Source organism: Lathamus discolor, chromosome 1 (genome assembly GCF_037157495.1).
Source record: "Lathamus discolor isolate bLatDis1 chromosome 1, bLatDis1.hap1, whole genome shotgun sequence".
Taxonomy (NCBI): domain Eukaryota; kingdom Metazoa; phylum Chordata; class Aves; order Psittaciformes; family Psittacidae; genus Lathamus; species Lathamus discolor.
In genome coordinates this window covers 83,171,029-83,193,460 of record NC_088884.1, presented here as the reverse complement: position 1 = coordinate 83,193,460, position 22,432 = coordinate 83,171,029, and the positions used below count along the sequence as shown (strand labels likewise).

Genomic DNA, 22,432 nt, shown 5'->3' with positions numbered 1-22,432 from the left:
CATATAGGCCTCTGTAATAATAAGTAGACTGGCTCAGCTGCCAGTTCAAGCTTTCAACAGCTCAGCTGTTGTTCAAGCTTTCATCTCATTTATTCATTGCAATGTGCCCTTTGGCTGCATTGAAGTGTAGGGGGATTGCTCTTGCCTCAGGGCAGTTTGCATGTACAAAGAACAGTGCTGCCTTATAGCAGTCTCCTTTAGGGCTCTGAATTTGAAAGGAGCCCTTCACTCAAAGTCCAGTGCTGTGAACTGGGTATGTGCCCTGCACTTGCACCAGAACTGAAGGTCAGAAGAGTCTGGCTTGCTTTGCTTGTGTGTCCAGGATGCATGAATTCATAGACTGTCCTTGGGAAATGACAGTGCTGCACAGGACAGGCTCTGATAAGGAGTTTTTTTTTTCTTGTACTGTGTTTAGAATGGAAAAGTGAGTTCCCAAATCCAGACAGTCTCCACTGGCTCCATCTGGAGCATAATCACAACAACAGTTGAAATTATATGCAATGCATGGCCTGGCCTGAAACTGATTTTATACACATCCTCTGCAGCTTCTCATCAATAATCCACAGTTATTATCACAAACAAGTGAAAAGTTTCATTATCCTACACAGATCAAGCTTTGAACATAACTATATTCACACGAGGTCTGTTTAGTGCTTTAAAGGAAGAATCAGTACCATTTTGCAGTTGAAGAAACTATGGCTAACAGGAAAAGTAACTTGCCTGAGGTAACACAGGTCAAAAGAAGAACAGAAAAGTGACTAACAGGCAGGGATTCCAGGTCTTCACTCAGACCACTAGCAAGATGAACCCTTTTACGCAATCCAAATCCTGTTGCATGTAGCTGCTGCTTTAAAAGCAGAGAGGGAAATTGACAAGATACAAGTCAGGGTGGTTCTAACATAAAAGCCAAATAAATCTCTAGGTGCTAAATAAGTGACTTGTTACAAATGCACCTCAAATGCACAACTGTTTCTTCCAGAAATTTGAGGAGATTGGTTATAATGTGCATAAGAAATGGACTTTTCAAAAGAAAACATATGACGACCAATTATCCTTTTGTGTAATTTCACTGATTAGGACCTTTGAACATAATAGAAAAACTGCTGTGGGGTTTTTTTTGTTTGTTTGATTGGTTTGGTTTTGTTTTGGTTTTTAATGCTTCATGCCTGAAAGACATAAGGTTCCTGGTTTTACCTTGTAAAGTAACTTGTTGCCTGGAGGTCTGAGTCCTGAGGACGGAGGTTATCATACACATACTTCAGATCCTGAATGCTGTTTAGCTCGGGCAGTCCTGCATGCAGCATCTTAAAGGAAAGAAATATCATTAGCCACTGGCCTACTGAAAAGAAATTTAAATGACATGAGGCTAACTCATTTCAGAAATAAAAGTTTTACACCAAAAGGTCTTCTTGTAAAACACAAAGTTTTGCTGTCTTGAAAAGTGGTTCTGTTGCAAAAGCGATGCCTTCAATACTAAGGTGAGTATATTGCATTATAAACCTTCACACTGAGGTCCCAGTACTGAGGCATGGGTTAAAATTACCAGTCCGTTTTAGCTATTATCTCTTTGGATTTCATAATCTCAATGTGTGCATTGCTAAGCTTCCTTCATAGCCTTCTAATGGTGATAAAGGGAAGGCAACCAAATTCAGCAACCTTAACAATAGTAGAACATTCTTGTTATGCTCACAGTGTTACCATACTCCTAATCCAATTTAGCGCAACATCACCTTCTCATTTGTAACTACTGATTCCACCATCACTGCTCTGGACTTCTGCATAGGGATCATAGATTCACTCCCTTTACAGTTAGTGGAGGAGAAAAGATCTTTGAGATGTTGATTCTTAGCAGAAGCCTTAATGTGGACACTGAGAACTGCCCTCTGGAAAGGGTATCATTCTCCATCAATGACAGATGGTGCTAGCCTAGTTAGTTGGTCAAGTTAGGTTTGAAAGACAAATAACACAAATATTTCCCTTGCAAAGTAGGGAACAAGTACAACACAAGCAGGGTAGACAACTGACTGCATCCAATTTCCCATACAGCTCTCTTCAGGCGTTTTAAAATGTCATAATGGAGAAAAAAATCACTCCACATTCCTCAGAAGGAAATTTATCTGAATTTGCAGTCACTGCTGTGCCTTCTTCATTGATATTTATGTCTAGCTCAGACAGAAAGACCCACCGAGTTTTGCAAGTAACAGCAAAGAAAGAAGAAAGCACTGCTTTTATTTTAAGGTTTGGTTGAGAGATAAATAGAATGAGGGGAAAAGAGATGCGGGAAGGGGTAGGGATATTTTATTTATGCCTTCAAACCTTCTCAATATTTTTAAGTCAAGTTTCAAAATTTTGTATATTTTCTTCCTGGCATTATGAGAAAAATCCTGCTTCATATCATTCCAAATCTACATCACCATTGGACAGATTGCTGTCCCACAGAGGTCTGGCTAGCAAGGAGCAGAGAGGCAGAAAGCAGGTGAGAGCAAGGATAATAGCATTCAGCACTTAAGAATGCCATCTATCTAAATGCCCTCAACCCATTTTTAAAAGATAACAGCTCCTGTCCCTTAAAAAAAAATAAAAAAAATAAAAGAGTCATTGCACAGGCAAATTAAGCTTCTTGCCTTGTGTTAGGAAAGAGAACAATACCAGATATGAACATTATCTAAATGATCTGTAGTGAAACTGAAAAACAAGGTATAGTATGGGGTTTAGGTTCTCTGCATTGTAGAAGGTAGAAAACTATTTGCCAAAGCAAAAAACAAGGAGTCTTTGGCTGGGCAATACTTGCACAGCGCTTTGCTGTCTGCAAGGGGGTCCTAGGGGCTTATTATACTGCTTCATCCCTTTTATTCCATATAGCATATGGTTCATGTTTCCAGTTCCCTGATGGAGGAGGTTTCTGAACACTGTGGCTAGTGATACTAGATGCTAATTAGAGAAGACATGAAACAACTGTTCTGAAAACAACTACAGGTCTCCTAAGGCAACTGAAATGTCACTAGATGCCTAAGTTTAAGTGCTTGGCATTGCTCCCCTCATTTGGCCACACATGTATTGACCTACCACATTTGGTTATCCCAGACTTTCTGACTCACTGAGTGAAGCTGCCTATACCCTCCTTGGGCCTGGATTCAGAGATGGTGTGTGACACCCAGCCCATCATCCTATGAAAAATTAATAGCAGTGGCATGTACTTTCCACGTGTTAGACCTCCAAAACATGTGTTTCCAGATCCTCTTTTCCCAAAGGGCATTTCTTAATTTAGAAGGGTGAAAAGTCTTGCATGTCTTTTCACAGGGGACACAGGATTCTTGACTCTTAGATGTGCTCTGTCTAGGTACTGTGTTGTGTTCTATACTATTAGGTGAACCTATTTCTTGTCACAACAGAGGCAAGTGGATCAACTACTTGCTGTCTAGTGTCACCTCCAAGCCCCTTTTAATAGTTTTCTACCTGTAACAATAATGCATTCTGCATTTCTTTAAATTAGTTAAAATGTGTTTGTGTCCTCCAATCACCCTCTTTATAACAGTTCACATCAAGTCTTCAAAGAGAGCAAAGCTGATGAACTACAGGTATTTATATGTAGCTGAACTCTGCCAGCAGACTCTTGGGTGTTCCACAGATGGTTCTGTTTTCAAAAATGATGAAAACTTAATGGATTATTTCTTATTCCCAGCAGCAAATGTCAGTACAGCTCTAGAAACATGCTGCTCACCACCAAGAAAAAGCATTAACTCCCAAACTGGGTCAAAACCCCCAAAATGTTAATAATCATGGTTTGCTAGAAAGCACTAACAGTTACCAACCATCCAGGGCACAGTTTACTACTCATTTTTGGAAATAGCCTTATTGCTTAGATTTTTTAATCATGCTTTGTAAACAGCATCTCAGAAAACAGAATGTGAGAGGAGGAAGGAAAGATGCAGACAGTAAGAGGAAACCTTAGGCTGTCATTGTTACAAATAAGCAGTGGTTAGTTCCCTTCATGATGATATCTGATATTCTGCATGGAAATAAATTTAAAGTACTATTTTTTCACACTCTATTTACTTTTCTAGAAATGAGCCACGGAACTAAAACATTTTGATACTTACACTTTCTGACCCACACTGCATTTCAAGTGTGGAGCCAGACTCATCCTTCCAAACTCTGGCAAAACTAAGGCAAACCCCTCTTGTTTGTTTAATTTCCCTTGATATGAAGTGCTCATTGATGGGGTGTGAGTACACTGCCAGTTATTTTTCAATTATGAAATGCAATACAATTGACCGAACTGCAGCCAATTGACAAATACTAAAACCTATCTATATGAGTTTTAGCTCAGCACTATTACCTCTCCTTAAAGATCAGCAGAAACAGAGGAAGATGCAGCATGTCCTGAATATAAACAAACCTGAGTTATAGTCAGGCAGTGATAGCTAGTTATTTCAGTGCTCCTGCTGGGAACATTTTCCTAACAATCTCTCTCTATTATCCCAGAGTAATCTAACATCATTATCTGTGCTGCTTGCAAAAAAGAGACTGCACTGGGGACAAGAAGGTGGGCAGAAGATGTAGCTATATTTGAAGCTTGCAGTTTTAGGCAGCCTCTTCAGAAATGCAGGGATTACTGCTGTAGATGAGAAAGTAGGGGTGCTCCTGAGTATTCCAGAGGCTATTTAACTTTGACAGTACCTCATGCAACTGCACTCTGCACTGCTTTCAGTGCAAAGCTATGCTTTATTATGGGAGTGCAGTTTTGCTGCATCTTCTGTGATTACTTAGAAGCAGGGTTAAGAGATCTGGGGCAATCCTTCCTGCTTCATATTGGGAAATCACTAACTGTGTCACTGTATGAGAATCCATGGACAAGACAGAAAAAAGAAGATGAGCAAATTCTCCCCATTGTAGAAGTTGGAAATGAAAAAGTAGTATTCACAGAGCAACTTCTTTGCTGTACCCCACTCTTAGCATGGATTCTGTTTTTAAGGTTGTGTTGACTTTTTCATGCACAGGCTAGTCACCTAGGCTTCGCATTGGGCCCTGGACATAAGTTTTGGATTAGAATCATAGAATCATAGAATAGTTAGGGTTGGAAAGGACCTCAAGATCATCCAGTTCCAACCCCCCTGCCATGGACAGGGACACCTCACACTAAACCATCCCACATAAGGCTTCATCCAACCTGGCCTTGAACACCACCAGGGATGGAGCACTCACAACCTCCCTGGGCAACTGATTCCAGTGCCTCACCACCCTAACAGGAAAGAATTTCCTCCTTATATCCAGTTTAAACTTCCCCTGTTTAACCTGTTCCCCCTCATCCTGTCACTACAGTCCCTGATGAAGAGTCCCTCCGCAGCATCCCTATAGGCCCCCTTCAGGTACTGGAAGGCTGCTATTAGGCCCCCACGCAGCCTTCTGTAATAGTATCTTAGCCAAGCAACTTAACAATGTCCTGGGTTCAGCAGTAGCAGTCAGTTTTTTCTCCTTCTTAGTGGCTGGTGCAGCGCTGTGTTTTTGACTTTCAGCCTGGGAACAGAGCTGGTAACACTGATGTTTTTGGTTACGAATGTTTAGTCTGACCAAGGACTTTCTGAGCTTCATGCTCTGCCAGGGAGGAGGGAAAGCTGGGAAGAAGCAGAGACAGGACACCTGACCCAAAGTGACCAAAGAGGTATTCCACACCACAGCACGTCATGCCTGGGATGTAACTGGGAGGGACCAGGAAGGGCACTCTCTTCTCAGCTGGGCTCATTTTGGTGATTGGTATCATGTTCTCTTCCATTGTTATTTTCCTTATCATTATTATCATTGGTGGTAGCAGTAGTGATTTGTGTTATACCTCAGTAACTGGACTGTTCTTATCTCAACCTGTGGGAGTTACAATATTTCGATTCTCCTCCCCATCCCTCCAGGAGTGTGGGGGGAAGGGAAGAAAGGGGTAGCAGGAGGAGTAGAAACTGTGTGGCTGACTGTGTTTAAACCAGGACAAGCAAATATTAGCTAATTTAATATTTTCATTCTACTCATGAACAAACAAATTAACAGAGGCATAAAGCAGTTATGGAATCTGCCACAGAATGTGAATTCATAGGAATACTCAAGAGACAAAAACTTCTAGAGATCTGGAAATCCTATACAAAAGGATTTTTAAACCTTTGTCAATATATGTAGTGATCTTTCTTTCCTGTGTTTGCCATCCTAAGAAGGGACCATGGAAATGTGCAGAAAAACTATTCTAATGGTGTAATTGTTAGCTGCAATGCTGCTAGGTACTGTCGTATCACCCACTCTGCGAAATATTTAGTTTACTTTGTCTTGCTGTAACCATGAACAGGATTGGTAAATGGTTCTTGAAGATGTAGAAAAAGGGCTGAGTGAAATTCCTGAATGTGAAACTTTTACCCAGCTTCTTTTGCAGTTTTCTACTGCTTTGTGAGAATCGGGCATTAATAAATCGAAAAAACCTCCCAAGCAGCTTAGCTTTTCTTTTCTCAGAAATTAGTACTGAAATCGGATAGTTTCTTTGCACAAGAAGTATCAGCACTAACATTTCCAGCAGTGTAGTTGATACCTCTTTAAACCACAGTGTTACTGGAGGCAGCAGAGAAGTGGTAAAAGGGAAGAGGACACAAGAGGAAATTGATTTTTGGTTTCATCCTCAAGCTTCTTACCATCTCCAACAGGTTTAAGAGTAACTGGCTGTGTTTCCTGACTATATTATAAGCTCGACAACAAAGCTCCACAAACTCTTGAAAACGCTGTGGGTTTTTTCCACCTTCTGTGATGAAATACTCCATCTCTGATGTGAAGATGAAGGGAGCTCGGTCCCTGGAAAAAAGAACAATTACATGAGAAATTTCACCAAAAATAGCTAATCATGCAAGACAGCTAATGTTTGTAGCTCATTCTTCGCATTTCTTTTTCCAGTATTACCTTCCTCATTATTTCATCTCTCCCTTCCTCAGTGTGGACAGCTCTATTGCTGTGCCTGGTGTCACTGACTAATTGGGGCAGAGACAGGTTTCACAGCAAGAGCTTCCTAGTGAGAAATACCACAACTGAATAAGTTTGGAGCTTACATATTTTCTTCTGGCTCTTCTTTGCTTTTCTTTTTAAACTCTCATTGTGTTAATTTCTCGACTTCAGCCTGAAAATAAATCTAGAAACAAGTTCTCAAAGAGGATGTGATATAAATATCAACTCCCTACTAGGCAAGAAGTGAATTTAAGAAAAAATCCTACAACTCTACAGTCCAGACAGAAAAAAATACAACATATGATGCTATCATTATATGCACTGAAGGAATATTTCTGACCCATATATTAACAGAATAAACTTAAAATACATTGTTTTTTGTGCAGTTACTGTATTCTTTCTACAGTAAATGAGGTGTAGAATCTGACAGAATGTCTTGCCTTTTTTTCTTATCACTAGTATGGTTTGTGGTTATGGCATGCTATTGCGGAAGAAAACTGATTAGCCAGGCTTCTGCTAACAATCCTATCATTTGATAGCTTCAGAAAGGCCTGATATACTGCATCCTCACAGACAAAACTACTGCAGTGATTTACTCATCACAACTGTGTATAGAGAAGCATGTAAACAGATTAGAGGGCTATATTCCAAGGAAATAAACACTGCATGTTAACCCTTAATTCTAAATGAACTTGAATAAACGAAATATTCTTAGGAAGCCTGAATATAGAAACAAATTTTAAGATCTCTCTTTCTTGCTAACACCTCAAACATGGGCTTAGTCTGAACCTACTCTGCTTACTCCGCTTACTGATTCATTCAGAAATGAGACAGAGAAGTTTTCCTAGGAGTTTTCCTCATTTTCCATAAAAACACCTGCCTTGTAATACAGAAAGAAAGTCAAGGTGCTGTGAGATTCAAGGCTGCAGCTGGAAGTCTTAATTACAAGAAATGTTCAGTTGCCCTTCACATTCTTATGTTTGGAAAATCTTCCTGGTTCACACTGAAACTAACTTTGAAACCAATGAGCCAATGAGGAAAGATGTGCTGCTGGACTTTATACTAAGGAACAAGGAAGGAATGGCTGCTGATTTGATAGTTGGGGGTAGCTTGGGACACAATGACCATGAAATCATGGAGCTCACTATCATTCAAGGAGGAAGCAGGGCAATAAGATTGCAACCACGGACTTCATGACAGATAATTCTGGCCTCTTCAGGGACCTTTTTGGAAGAATACCATGGGAGTCAGCCACAGAAGAAGACCCTGGGAACTACAGGCCAGTCAGTCCCACCTCAGTCCTTGGAAAGGTGATGGAATGGCTCACCTTGGAGGCCATCTCCAAGTATATGGAAGACAAGAAAGATATCAGAAGTAGTCATCATGGATTCACTAAAGAGAAATCACTCTTTACCAAACTGATTGCTGTCTACAATGGGACAACTGGCTGGATAGACAAGGGGAGAGTGGTGGATACTGTTTACCTGGATGTCAGCAAGGCTTTTGACACTGTCATAAAATCAGAATGGTTTGGGACGGAAAGGGCCTTAATATCATTTAGTTTCCAACCCCCCTGCCATGGGCAGGGTCACCTCACACCAGACCATGTGGCCCAAAGCTCTGTCCAACCTGGCCTTGAACACTGCCAGGGATGGAGCACGCACCACTTCTTTGGGCAACCTGTTCCAGTGCCTTGCAGCCCTCAGTAAAGATCTTCCTTAGATCTAACATGAATTTACCCTGTTAAGTTTGAACCCATTACCTCTTCTCCTATCACTACAGTCCCTAATGAAGAGTCCCTCTCCAGCATCCTTGTAGGCCCCCTTCAGATACTGGAAGGCTACTATGAGGTCTCCACGTAGCCTTCTCTTCTCCAGGCTGAACAGCCCCAACTTTTCTAGCTTGTCTGATTATCTAGCCCCCTGATTATCTTGTGTGTTATGGCATCCTCATAGGCAAGCTCAGGAAGTGCATGCTGAACGTGTGTCCCTCAGGGGTCCATACTGGTTTCCAATATTGTTCAATTTGCTCATCAGTGACATGGATGAAGGGATAGAATGCCTCCTAAGGAAGTGGCTGATACCCTAGAGTGCTGTGCTGTCATTCAGAAGGATCTAGACAGGAATAATACCACGTTTCAACACAGGCTGAGGGCTGACTTGCTAGAAAGGAGTTCTGCAGAGCAGGACCTGAGGGTCCTCGTGGACAACAAGTTATATTACATGATTTCAGATAGGTAGAACTAGGAATGATGAAGTTATAGTAGTTCCACAATAGTAGTTCTTTCCTTCCACGTTTTTCTGCGTGAGTTCATAGTGTGACAGTTATGTTATAGTATGTTACATAGTAATTGTGTAGTTTTATGCTGTAGCTCTAAGAGAATAAAAAACTTATCTATTACTGATTTCAAAGAGCAAGATTTCCCCAGAATCTTCATTCATTCATTCATTTGTGAGCTTATATTTTGTTTAGCAGTGGTATTTAAAATAGATACTCAGTATTAAATAAATTAATACAATTAGGGTCATGGAAGTCAATTTGTTGAAGAAAATAAGAAAGGGAGAGTGAAAATCAGCAATGATAACATTTTCACTAAGCAGCGGACAGAAGTTCAAACTAAATCCTGATTTGAAAGCATTTTATCATCTTGAGAATAAACAAACCCCAGATGTGTTTCTCACTTGCATTATGTTTTGGGGCTAAAATATTCCAAGTCAACACTATTGTTGTAAAGGTTCCATATTAGGCATTTTGTTAAAAATTCATATTTGGTTTCTGATGTCCAACTGCATCAAGAGAGACAATTAGACTAGAAAAACACAGCCCTTTCTGCTAGTCCAAACCTCCTGCATTAAGCCACTTGAGCTGAAAACAGATACTGCAATCACAAATTTCTTTATGGGAAGAAATACGGTGTTAACATTGTTGGTTTGGGCTGTGAGCCAATTTCCACATAATGCAATAACTGCAGTGCTAGTCAGTTCCTTTACTGTTGTTGCTAAAGCATCCATTTCAATGTATAACTGATATTTATATTACTTGCAGATTAATTTTATTTGTAAGATAATTTTATGCAGTTTTACAAGGTTCTTAAATTTCCTTCCTTATTAACCTGCAAAATATGATGTAGAAGTTTACTTTCCCTGGTTTTGCTCAAGGTCTTGTGGTATCAGAGCCCCTCCTGCAAGGTAATCTCTGCAACCAGTCAGATGCTGAAGCTCCATTCCTGCATATGTCTAAGTCAGCTGCTCATGAGGGGAACATTTTGCAATTGAAATTAAAAATGCATACAAAACCAATGTAGTATAGGAGACAACACCCACTAGAAGAAACAACACAGTCATTTCTCATGATAATATTAAAAAACAGAGTTTCAGAGGGAGGAGATGCTTACTCACTGAAAAGTACCATAAAGGATTCTGAAAACCCAAGTGACAGGACTGAATGCCTGCATATACATGCAAAATGTTCCTTGCTGCTTTCACAAACTCTTTCAGAATATAAAAACATAGAAGGGAATAATGTAAAAACATAGAAGAAGATAGTCTAAAAATTACTCCAGCAAAATTACAAACAGCCAAGTCAAGCCACCGTCCATGCTGAACAGGAAATTTTGCTTCAGCAAACAGAGGATGTTTTAGCCTCCATGAGAAAAAAAGCAATGCATGCCCCGGTGATGCATGAGGATTCTAATTTATCACACACACACATGGAAATGAACCATACCCTGGTGCACAGCCTGTATTTCTATATTTAAACTAGTACATCTCTAACTGACAGCCTTCTGTAGAATATAGCTAAGATCATATTATATGATGGCATTTATTCAGAAGATATGCAATGTGCCCAAAGGCCTGATGATAACTATGAAAGACATCATTCACTTGAACATACATCTATTAAATAGCTTGCTCACGTGAAGTTATCTAAAAGATATAAACATGAAATTAAAACGTACCTTCAAGATCATAGCTAAGCTCTGTAGTACTTTATACTCGTAGGCTGTTCAAAGACCAATTTGTATTGGTATTACAGCCAATGGGACAAACAGCCCCTTGGCCTAAAAATCTGCGTCTATTACAGCTTTCTGCCTCCATAAAATTAATGAAATGACTGGTGTTAATTAAACAAAAAAACTAGTATTATGAAGTATTTTCAAGTAAAAGCTTTCTACTGTATCTCTGTAGAAAAGCCGCTTCTTTTTTTTTTTTTTATGATGTGCTAAAGAAATGCAAAATTCTCGAATGACGTCTACTGTATAGTGGGAAAGTTAGGTACCATAATTTCTACGAAAACAAAAAAAAACTTCATTGAGAGAACTGGTGTGGCTCGAGATAGATAGACCAAAAATGTACAGTCAATAACCCTCCCGAAATCATTAAAGCTACCTTATCACTGCTCACTCACTCTTTTGGTTGGTTTTTTTTTTTTGGTTTTGTTGTTTTTTTGTTTTGTTTTTTTTCCCCCACCAAAGCCCTAGATGAGATTAATGACCCTTTTGCTTTTATAACAGAAATCAGTCAAAAAGGCAGTATCCCTGTTTATGGCAGAGTCTGATTGCAGTCCTGGACCTTAAAGACTTATACTTTACGATGGCTGTGACAAAAGAGTTTACTGAAGTGATTCAGTGAGAAGCAAGGCTAGTTTTATGGTGGTTTTATGTTTTCTTATTGTGTACTGCTCTAGAGATTTAAGATTTTCATGGGAATGTGTTTTGCAGTTCCTCTGGAGATTAAGGATGTTTGGATGATATGTCATGAGAGGGAGGAAATAAAGGAAACCTCAGCAACTAAAAAGATCATCATGCAAAAACAAACTTGGTCTGGGGTGATGGAAACGTTTACTGAGGCTTCACTATAGACTAGAAATATGGTGCATTCCTAGAAGACCAGTAAGATCATCAGGATTTGTTATGAAACACTAGATGTAAACTGATTAACAAAGCTTGTAAGGTCAGCAATGGTTTTAGTTTTTCCTACTATGAATCTCACAGTACAAAACATTTGAGAATGATACACTGACTTCCTTTTATATTAAGTAAGAAAAGCGTATGAGATGATGAACAAGAAACGACCTTTAGTCTGAGCCAATCTAAACTTCCTAATTGTGTAGTTATGGAAAAGTTTAAGTCACACAATAATACAGTGAGATCAAAATAGTTGTAGTCCAAGTTGTCATATGGCCACTGTGCATGAGAAACCGTACAGAACTGTTTGCAATTTAGAAATCAGCTGCTCAACAGCCTACACCCACCCCCACCCCCCCCCCCCCAGATTCTTTGACTGCTTTAAAACCATTTTGACTGAGTCAAGAGAGACTGATAGCATTCAGTATGACTACATGGAATTTGGATGTATCCAGTAAAATAGGAAAGGCTTTTAGGGAGCATTTGAATTTTGACATCCTTTGCTCTGTAGCAAAAGCCAAAAGCTTACTGAAGAACACTCACAAAATAAATTAACACAAGTGCTTGTTTCTCTAAGCCAAGTGAAAATATCTAATCATGGTAATCATATATATTTGTAGACAGAGAAAAACACATGAGCAAGCATATTCTTTTCATATATTAAAGAATGAAACAGTGAACAACTGCAGAACATGATTCGTCCCCAGCAAGCACATAAAGGATCTTTAAAAAATATGCCTGGAAAGGGGAACATGAGATACTCCCATCTTTCTGCTTACTAGGACAAGATCAACCATAAACATGCTTATTCATCCCATTCTCAATTTTTTTAGTGACAGAGTTCTTCTCTAAACTCCCTATCAAATTTCTGTTCCAGTATCTCCCCTTGTTGAGTTTTTTTCTTTAATGCCTAATTTTAACCTTGCTTTATTTTCATCTTATTAATTCTCTTTCTTTCCTAAGCTAACATGAAGATCCCATCTTCTTTACAGCAGCCTCTAATGTATTTGCAGACTTATTATGTCTTTCCTCAATCTCTGTAGACAATTGTTTCAGCCTTTTCTCATAAGCCTTGTTTTCTAGATGTCTGTTAATTTTAATTGCTTTTCTCTGGTCTGTGTAATTTCTCTGGACTCCTTATCCACATCTTTCTAAAAGTAAAATGTTGAAAATATTCCAGCTGAAGTTTTACCAGTGTTGCGTGAAGGAAAAGGATTGCTTTGTATTTCATGCTTCCCAATTCAATATTCTATCAACTCACATCCAACTTGTCTGTAGTAGTATTCTAAAAAAATGCTAATCCCAACTTTCATCATAGTCAAAAACTTTTACAATAGGCCTCCACTAAAATACGAGCAAACATATTCTCTATCTTATCATACCTATTGCTAATGAAAATATTGAAAGATTCAGTCCCATCACAAAACTTATGGTATGCCGTTTGGTGTATCCTTCCATCTTGATATTGGAACACAGCAAGGTATCCTCTACAAATGGCTGTACTGTAAGGGTTCTGTCTAGGCAGTCCCTTCTTAACTTATGCTAACGTTATTTTTGAAAGTTACAGGAGCTCTACTAAGGCTACATTAACTTGCATAAAGTTATATGATATGTATTCTTTCTCCTCTATTTCACAAAACAAACTTCTCCTGGAAAAATAACCATTCAAGAAGATAAATGCTCCAGAAGAACTCTATAGTGCTTATTCTTCTGATCACTGTTATAGGAGATGAAAGTCTCTTCAAAAGCCTAGAATCTAAATGATGTAAAAGCATTTTAAGTGACCCCATAATAAAGCAGCAGTTCTGAGCTTTGTATAAAATATGAACACTTGGTGGACTTGATGTTAAGTGTTCTCACTGACTTCAATAATACTTGCATTTTCACTGGCTTGTATTGCAAATTTATATTCAGATTTGTTTAGATAAGTTTTCTGCTTTCAATTTCTTGTAGTAAAGAAATCTTGCCAATAGTTTCATTGATATGTCTGCTCCTGAGAAGTGTAAGCAGGCTCTAGCTGAGACTTTATTCCTCAAATCAGCCAGACCTGATATATATCCATCCATATATAAATAACACGACAGTCTGAATTACAATTGCCAAATAGCAATTACAATGCTATAAATAGGAACAGAAGAGAAATGTGAATTGGGAAATTTGAAACAGCTTTAAAAAAACCCCAGAATATGAGAGAAAATTGAAACATCTGAGGTTTTGACTGGCCATAATTAAAAAAAACCTTCACTAAAAGGATAGTTAGATACTGAAACAGGTTGCCTGGCAAGATTACCCTGGCAGGATATAGCTGGACATAGCCTTGGGTAAACTGGTCTGAATTTAGTGTTGACCTTATTCCATTAATACTTAGACAGAATGATGCCTGAATGCCCTGAGCAACCTTGACTCAGATAAACTACATGGCCTGGACATTCAAAACATGCATCTAATATATTTGACCTACATTCTTAACAGATAACATGGTTTCAACTCTATTTTCTGCCCTTTATGATGCTGTTTGAGATATCTACTGCATAAAAAGTTTTCTAACTATTGATTTGGAATCTAATTTCTGATTATAATTTTACACACATTATTTTTATATTAACATCTACATTTAAAGCAGAAACAGTGACCTCACTTGGAGTATTGTCTACAGTTCTTAAGGCCCTTTCCAACCCTAACTGTTCTATGATTCTATGCATTTAGCTACATTCAAAGGGATAGCAAGAAGTAGTTTTCTGTCTGTGTTTCATATGGCTACAGCACTACTGCAAAGTGCCTTCTTAGGTTTTGGGAGGAGTCGGCTCATGGAGAAAGGTTTAGTGTGAGGTGTCCCTGTCCATGGCATGGGGGTTGGAACTAGATGATCTTAAGGGCCTTTTCAACCCTAAGTATTCTATGATTCTATGAAACTAAAAAGAATCTCCTGAATTCTTTAAGTTACTGGGGAGAGTTGTTAAACCATTATGGCCTTATTTATCCATTTATTTCTTCTTATGTGTATATCAACTTTGCTATTATAATTATTTTTCACTATAAGAGCCTTAATGTTATCTTTTCAGTAAAATCACAGTGTTGAACATACCTGCTATTTTGATCAGTAGTAAAAGAAATGTTTCACACATTGGACGGACCTATTCTGAAAGGTTCATCTGCTTCTGCCAGTAATGAATTGGTTTCATTGAGTTTTAACCATGTTTAGTGGATATGGTAGAAAACAAGCTATAACCCTCTCCTAAGCTAAGGGCTCTGATTCATCATTCCGTTAACATGTAGTTTCCTCATGTAAACTAAACCACAGTAAGTATTTATTATTCCCCTTTTGCAAAGTGCCAGGGAATGTTACTTAACTAAAATCCCTTTCATTGTGTGCCAACTGAAGTTAGTGAGTCGGTAAATCATGGAGATTTGATCACACCTGGTCCCACAGGATTACTATGATGACAGCATAGCTAACACAAATGTTGACAGGTGAGGTCAGAAATTTTTACAGGCCCTAGTGCAGACCTAGTATTTGCAGCATGTATTGCCATGAAGACTCATCTGGAACCTTACCTTGTTAATAAGAAAATTGGCAGGACTTGATGGGAAAGCAGAGACAATTTGAGGTATCTCTTGATGGCTTTCACTCTGGCTGCACTGACCCAGTCTCTGCAGCGATCACTATTTATTCTGTGGTCTGACCACAGAATTTATTCACTTATGGTCACAGAATTTTAACCACTTCATACTGTCAGCTGAATGTATACTTTTGAAAAGATCCTCCCTGAAAGAAGATGTACTCTGCTTTAAGAACATACATGTCTTCAATAGTTTCAAACACTATCTTATTGCAGCCATGCACATCTTATGTTGACTGGTTAAAAAGCACTACCGTGTCCAGCTTATGCACCTTCTGAGCTGAGTTAGGATCCCCTGTTCAGCCAGTCACACATTAGGCAACCTACATTCAGTCACCAGATATCAGACTGTTATTGCATATCAATTTTAAGGTGGATTTAAATCCTTTATATACTTCACATTCAATACCTATATGTGAAAGTGCTCAGTACAGCATTCCTGATACCTTAGGTCACATTCTAAGACTGTCAAACTTTCCAGATTTGTTAGGAATTTGCTACTAACCCTATCGATAAAAAACTTGAGATTTAATTAATTCACAAGGACATTGGAGCAATTTCTGTTGTTAATAGAGATTGCTGAACAACTGCTTTTTGTATTCTGACTGACCTTCACTAGTGGAAAAGATTTTAAAACTCAGACGTAAAAGTTGGCTTAAAATAAGTAGAACAAGTGGGGTTATATTCCATAGCTATCAAATATTCAGCTAACAGGTCTTTTCAGTGTGAGACAGCTATTTGGAAAACACTGTAATGGTTGCAGGAGATTTGTATATCACCAAGTGGAGAAATAAACCCGTGATGAAGAAATTGAACTGCACAGAAAATCCCTAGGGCAGGGGGTAAAATCCTACATGAATTAAATCAGTATACTTCCCAGTAAAGGATGAAGGACAAAGGCACAGTGTGCAGAACAAGCAGAAAAAGAAACCAAGGATCAAGCAACAGAAATTATTTTAGAAGTGCTTTATGTATACCTGACTGTGTGTCAGAACATAAAAAGGTATGTATAGAAAACTTTTGGAGAAGGAGGTAATACAATAGAATGTTTCTGATGGGAGAGGAAAAGAGAAAGTGTATGTCTCTGTAAACAGTTATACTTTGAAAAGTGTTACATATAAAATCGTATAATCAAAATGGATAGTGAATGTGATGTCTTTTTCCCCTTTTACTTCTCTTTTATTGTTAAACTTCCTGTCTCTAGAGTCCCATTCTACAGAAAAATCACAGGGTGACTAATACAAAGAGAAGGAGGGAAGGGGCGAGGGCAGGAATAAAATTTCTGAATCAGGAAGTTGATAGGGTACTTTCTGCATGAGAAAAACAGTACCTCCCTTCACTGTATGGGTACTTTGAAAAGGATAACAAAAAAAATTAATGGTACAAAGTGGACAGTGAACATAATTTACTCTCATTCCAAAAAGGTTTATTTGAATGCCCTCCAGAACAGTCTATTATTGAAAACAAATAACCAGTAGTAAAGGGCAAACTACTATCCAGGCTTGATAATTAAAGAAAGCAATCAGAATGGCAACAATAAACTCTTCAAGACAGGCAAATATAACAGAAGTGCATCTGAAACTCATGACTGAAACTTGTGCTGCTCACGTGTTCTCAGGCTTGAGTTGTGCTTTTGGTGTTTAATACAGAGTAGTTACAGACACGTTACTTTCAGAAGTGATGGACTTCATGCCTCATATATTCAAGCTCCTTTAGGCCTTGTCACCTTGAAGGTGACATTGTTTCCCCTTTAGGTATTCATGCATATTTCACCTTCCAGTCTTTATGCAAAGATTTATGTATATGACTATGGTTAAACATCTGTATAATCCTAGTAAGATCATTGAAGCTACTAAGGTTCTTTAATTTATGGAATTAAATCTTTCCTGGATTTCAGCCAGAGATTTTTGGAAGGTGGCATACAGGAAGTGCTGAAAGTGGATCCTGGCAGAGAATTAGGACTTACCAGTTCACATAAAGTAGGAACTCCAGACCAATGATTTCAGAAAAATAAATCTGAACTGCAGAAAACAAATTAATAAATAGGCATAGTGAGAATTCCTAATGAAATCTCACAGCAGGTAATACAGGCTACTCCAAGAGTTTCCATGTACAAATTTAGAAAATGAAAAGTGATTCTACTTTAGGTTTTTACTTCAGGTTTTGGTCAACTCTTTTGATAAGTACCCTAAATAAAATTTTTAAAAGGCACAAAGAAAAAAGAAAAATGTGAAATTCTCAAATTCCTATCTTCCTTCTTCCCTACTTTTCCCATTTTTAGGAAAAAAAGGTAGAACACATGTAGATACAATGTAGTTAAAGAATGTAGCTACAAATTATTTTTCTCTATCTGTATGCCAACTTTTCTGTTTTAGAAAGACCTGATTTTTTTTTTTTTTTAAATAAACACTTCCAGGGCATCAGTAACACTCTTTTTAGGTTATTAACTCATAAAATATGTTACTTTTAAAATAAAAAGCAGCACTTTACCTTTTTACATGCTCAGACTTTCTTCAGTGCTTTTCAGTATAGGAGAACACTGACATAGGAAGAAAGTGTAGGAAACATAATTTTCCCATATTTTTGAAACTTCCTTCGAAAAACTGTAATTTCCCAATGGAGTAGTTAGGCTGCCTCTATTAATTACCTTGTAGAAGAAAACCAGCTTAGCAGATTTAACTTCTGGGAAAACCACACCAAGATGTGGGATTAGTTTGGCAAAGAGACAAGAGTGTGTCTGTGATTCAGATCAGCGAAAAAGAAAGGCCAGTCAGCGTTATAAACAATCAGGATGACTGGCATTAAAAAACAAAAAGACACCTAGGTTATCAAAGGGTGAATTTACAGTGTGCCATGAGCTGGACTACTCTGTATCTTGCCATCAGGTTTCAGATTACACATCACTGACTGAAAAAATAGGTATGACAGTGCTAGAAGTGATTGGTAGTGAAGCAGATGAGACTGTTGAAGTCAGGATTAGTTCAGTTAGCACAAGATTTAAATCTCTTATTTTTTAATTCACCAAAGAAGAAATTTTCAAAAGGCACTGGTCAGAACCCAAAAGAAGAAAGTAAAAGAAAGGAAAGCACAGCAGGTAGAACCATGAGCCAGACACCTTCTTCTGTACCACATGACAACTGACCTAGTCCTATATGATTACTTGGATAATACTACACCTGTTTGAGCTGGAATGGGTCTAAGATGATTCCCACAGAATACTCGGTATATAACAAACAGGACAATTACATGAAATTAAATAAGAAACATTTCCTCATACAGTTTGAGGTATACCTGTAGAATCACAGAATCACAGAATCACAGAATCCCAAGGGTTGGAAGGGACCTAAAAAGATCATCTAGTCCAACCCCCCTGCAAGAGCAGGGTAACCTACAGTACATCACACAGGAACTTGTCCAGGCGGGCCTTGAATATCTCCAGTGTAGGAGACTCCACAACCCCCCTGGGCAACCTGTTCCAGTGCTCTGTCACTCTTACAGTAAAGAAGTTCTTCCTGATGTTAACGTGGAACTTCCTATGCTCTAGTTTACACCCATTGCCCCTTGTCCTATCTCTGGATATCACTGAAAAAAGCCTAGCTCCATCATCCTGACACCTACCCTTTACATATTTGTAAACATTGATGAGGTCACCCCTCAGTCTCCTCTTCTCCAAGCTAAAGAGACCCAGCTCCCTCAGCCTCTCCTCATAAGGGAGATGTTCCACTCCCTTAATCATCTTTGTGGCTCTGCGCTGGACTCCTTCAAGCAATTCCCTGTCCTTCTTGAACAGAGGGGCCCAGAACTGGACGCAATATTCCAGATGCGGCCTCACCAAGGCTGAGTAGAGGGGGAGGAGAACCTCTCTTGACCTACTAACCACTCCCTTTCTAATGCACCCTAAGATGCCATTTGCCTTCTTGGCCACAAGAGCACATTGCTGGCTCATGGTCATCCTCCTATCCACCAGGACCCCCAGGTCCCTTTCCCCTTCGCTACTTTCCAGCAGGTCAACCCCCAACCTGTACTGGTACATGGGGTTGTTCTTCCCCAGATGCAAGACTCTACACTTGCCCTTGTTAAATTTCATCAAGTTTCTCCCCGCCCAACTCTCCAGCCTGTCCAGGTCTCGCTGAATGGCAGCACAGTCCTCTGGTGTGTCAGCCACTCCTCCCAGTTTTGTGTCATCAGCAAACTTGCTGAGGGTGCACTCAGTTCCCTCATCCAGGTCATTGATGAAAATATTAAACAGCACCGGTCCCAGCACCGACCCCTGAGGAACTCCACTAGTCACAGACCTCCAGCTAGATTCTGCGCCATTGACCACAACTCTCTGCCTTCTTCCTTTCAACCAGTTCTCGATCCACCTCACTACTTGATCGTCAAGCCCACACTTCTTTAGCTTATCTATGAGGATGCTGTGGGAGACAGTATCAAATGCCTTACTGAAATCAAGAAAAACTACATCTACCGCTCTACCATCATCCCTCCACCTAGTCACTTCCTCATAGAAGGCTATAAGGTTGGTCATACATGACTTCCCCCTCATAAAACCATGTTGGCTGTTCTTAATGACCCCCTCATCCTTTATATGCCTAGTGATGGAGTCAAGAATAAGTTGTTCCATCATCTTTCCAGGGATGGAGGTAAGGCTGACCGGTCTATAATTACCCGGGTCCTCCTTCTTGCCCTTCTTATAGATTGGTGTGACCTTTGCCATCCGCCAATCCTCAGGCACCTCGCCCGTTTCCCACGACTTACCAAAGATGATGGAAAGTGGCCTAGCAATGACCTCCGCCAGCTCCCTCAGCACCCGTGGGTGCATTCCATCCGGACCCATCGATTTACAGATGTCCAGATTGCATAGCTGATCCCTAACCCAATCCTCATCTACCAAAGCAAACTCCTCCTTTGTCCTGACTCCTTCTGGGGCTATAGAAATCCGGGGCCCTCGGGGAGAGTCTGCAGGAGTAAAGACAGAGGCAAAGAAGGCATTCAGCACCTCTGCCTTCTTTATATCCTCTGTCTCCAGGGTACCCACTTCGTTCTGCAGTGGGCCTATATTGCCTCTTGTGTTAGTTTTATTTGCTATGTATTTGAAGAAGCCCTTTCTATTGTCTTTAACCCGACTAGCAAGATTGAGTTCCAAGGAGGCCTTAGCTGTCCTAATTGCCTCCCTACATCCTCTAACAACTGTCCTATATTCCTCCCAAGCGGCCAGCCCCTCCTTCCATAATCCATAGATTCTCCTTTTCCACTTGAGTTTGCCCAGCAGCTCCTTGTTTAACCACGCCGGTCTCCTAGATCCCTTACTTGACTTCCTACTCATTGGGACGCTCCGATCCTGAGCTTGGAAGAAGCGGTCCTTGAATGCTAACCAACTATCTTGAGCCCCTTTACCTCCTAGTACACTTTCCCATGAGACTTCCCTTAGCAGTTGACTGAAGAGGCCAAAGTTGGCCCTTCGGAAATCCAGAACTGTGGCTTTGCTAGGTATTCTATTCCTCCCACACAGGATCCTAAACTCCACCATCTCATGGTCACTGCAGCCAAGGCCGCCATTGACCGTCACCACTTCGACCAAACCCTCCTTGTGGGCAAGTACTAAATCTAGCAGTGCTGCTCTCCTAGTTGGTACGTCCACCATTTGCATTAAGAAATTATCATCAATGCACTCGAGGAACCTCCTAGACTGTGAATGACTGGCTGTGTGAGTCTTCCAGCAAATATCGGGGTAGTTAAAGTCCCCCATGACAACTAAGGCATGTAGTCGCGAGGCTACTTCCAGTTGCCTGTAGAAAGCCTCATCAACTCCTTCATCCTGATCAGGAGGTCTGTAATAGACCCCCACAACTGTATCACCCGTGCCAGTCTGCCCCTTGATTCGTACCCACAGACATTCCACTTGCTCCTCATCCGACCCCGGACAGAACTCAATACATTCTAGTTGCTCTCTCACGTAAAGAGCAACTCCACCACCCCGCTTCGCTGACCTATCTTTCCTAAAAAGGACATAGCCATCCATGACCACATTCCAGTCATGTGAACTGTCCCACCATGTCTCTGTAATTGCCACTAGATCATAACCTTTAGCCCGCACACAGACTTCTAACTCCTCCTGTTTATTCCCCATGCTGCGTGCATTGGTGTACAGGCATTTCATGCAGTGATTTAGGAGAATGTAGGGTCAAATGCAGTGGCTGGATATGAGAATGAAAGAAAGAGTATTTTAGTACCACTAACAAAATACGTCATCCAGTGTAATTAAAAAAAAAAAAAAAAAAGAAAAAGAAAAAAGATATGGTTCAGTAGTAAAGTTCCCTATGGGACTTTGGGAATAATTCTTTTGCCAAGCTCTGTTATTATGCTATTGGTTAGATACAGCACACATCTCCCTCCACACTTCTGAAACACTAGTTCTTACACCCAAGTAAAGACAGTACTATTTAACATATTTGCTGCACTGAGAACATACACAAAAGTGGAAAAGACAGAGGGCAGGAATTAGAAAAGTTAACTAATCCTGTGTTGTGGTGTTACACAGTCATGACTACAAAATAATGTAGTTAAAATAAAGTGCTAATGACTGCATGAATAATACCAGCTTCAAAGGGTTCTCTGAAAACTCCTATTGGCTTTGATAGAAAGAACTGTAGACCATGCATGACAGCATGCCAGTCTCAAAGCTGCCATGTATGCCTTTCACTTTACTTACATCAGAAGAAATACACAGAATACTGCAGAGGACATCCTCATGAAGCTTTATGAGGAGTAAGTTTGGTAGTGGCAAAAAGAGTTCCTTGAGAACAGAAAAGGGGCAGCTGTGGCAAGCAGCTTCTTAAATTCTTGAAGTAATGACGAACAGTTCAGACATGGACTCCTTTTCTATAAGCCTTCATTCATTTTCATAGATTTTATTTTACAAATAAAACCAAGTTTATTT

General features: G+C 39.7%; 1 protein-coding gene across 1 annotated transcript in view; it reads right to left on the bottom strand.

Annotated features, from left to right (window-relative positions):
* PIK3C2G (phosphatidylinositol-4-phosphate 3-kinase catalytic subunit type 2 gamma) overlaps positions 1–22,432 on the bottom strand; it is a 215,197-nt gene that overhangs the window by 57,464 nt on the left and 135,301 nt on the right. Inside the window, exons 26-27 of the mRNA XM_065683405.1 lie at positions 6,663–6,819; positions 1,195–1,304 (exon numbers count right to left, since the gene is read on the bottom strand). Coding sequence (XP_065539477.1) covers positions 1,195–1,304; positions 6,663–6,819 — 267 coding nt within the window. The remainder of the gene's footprint in view (positions 1–1,194; positions 1,305–6,662; positions 6,820–22,432) is intronic.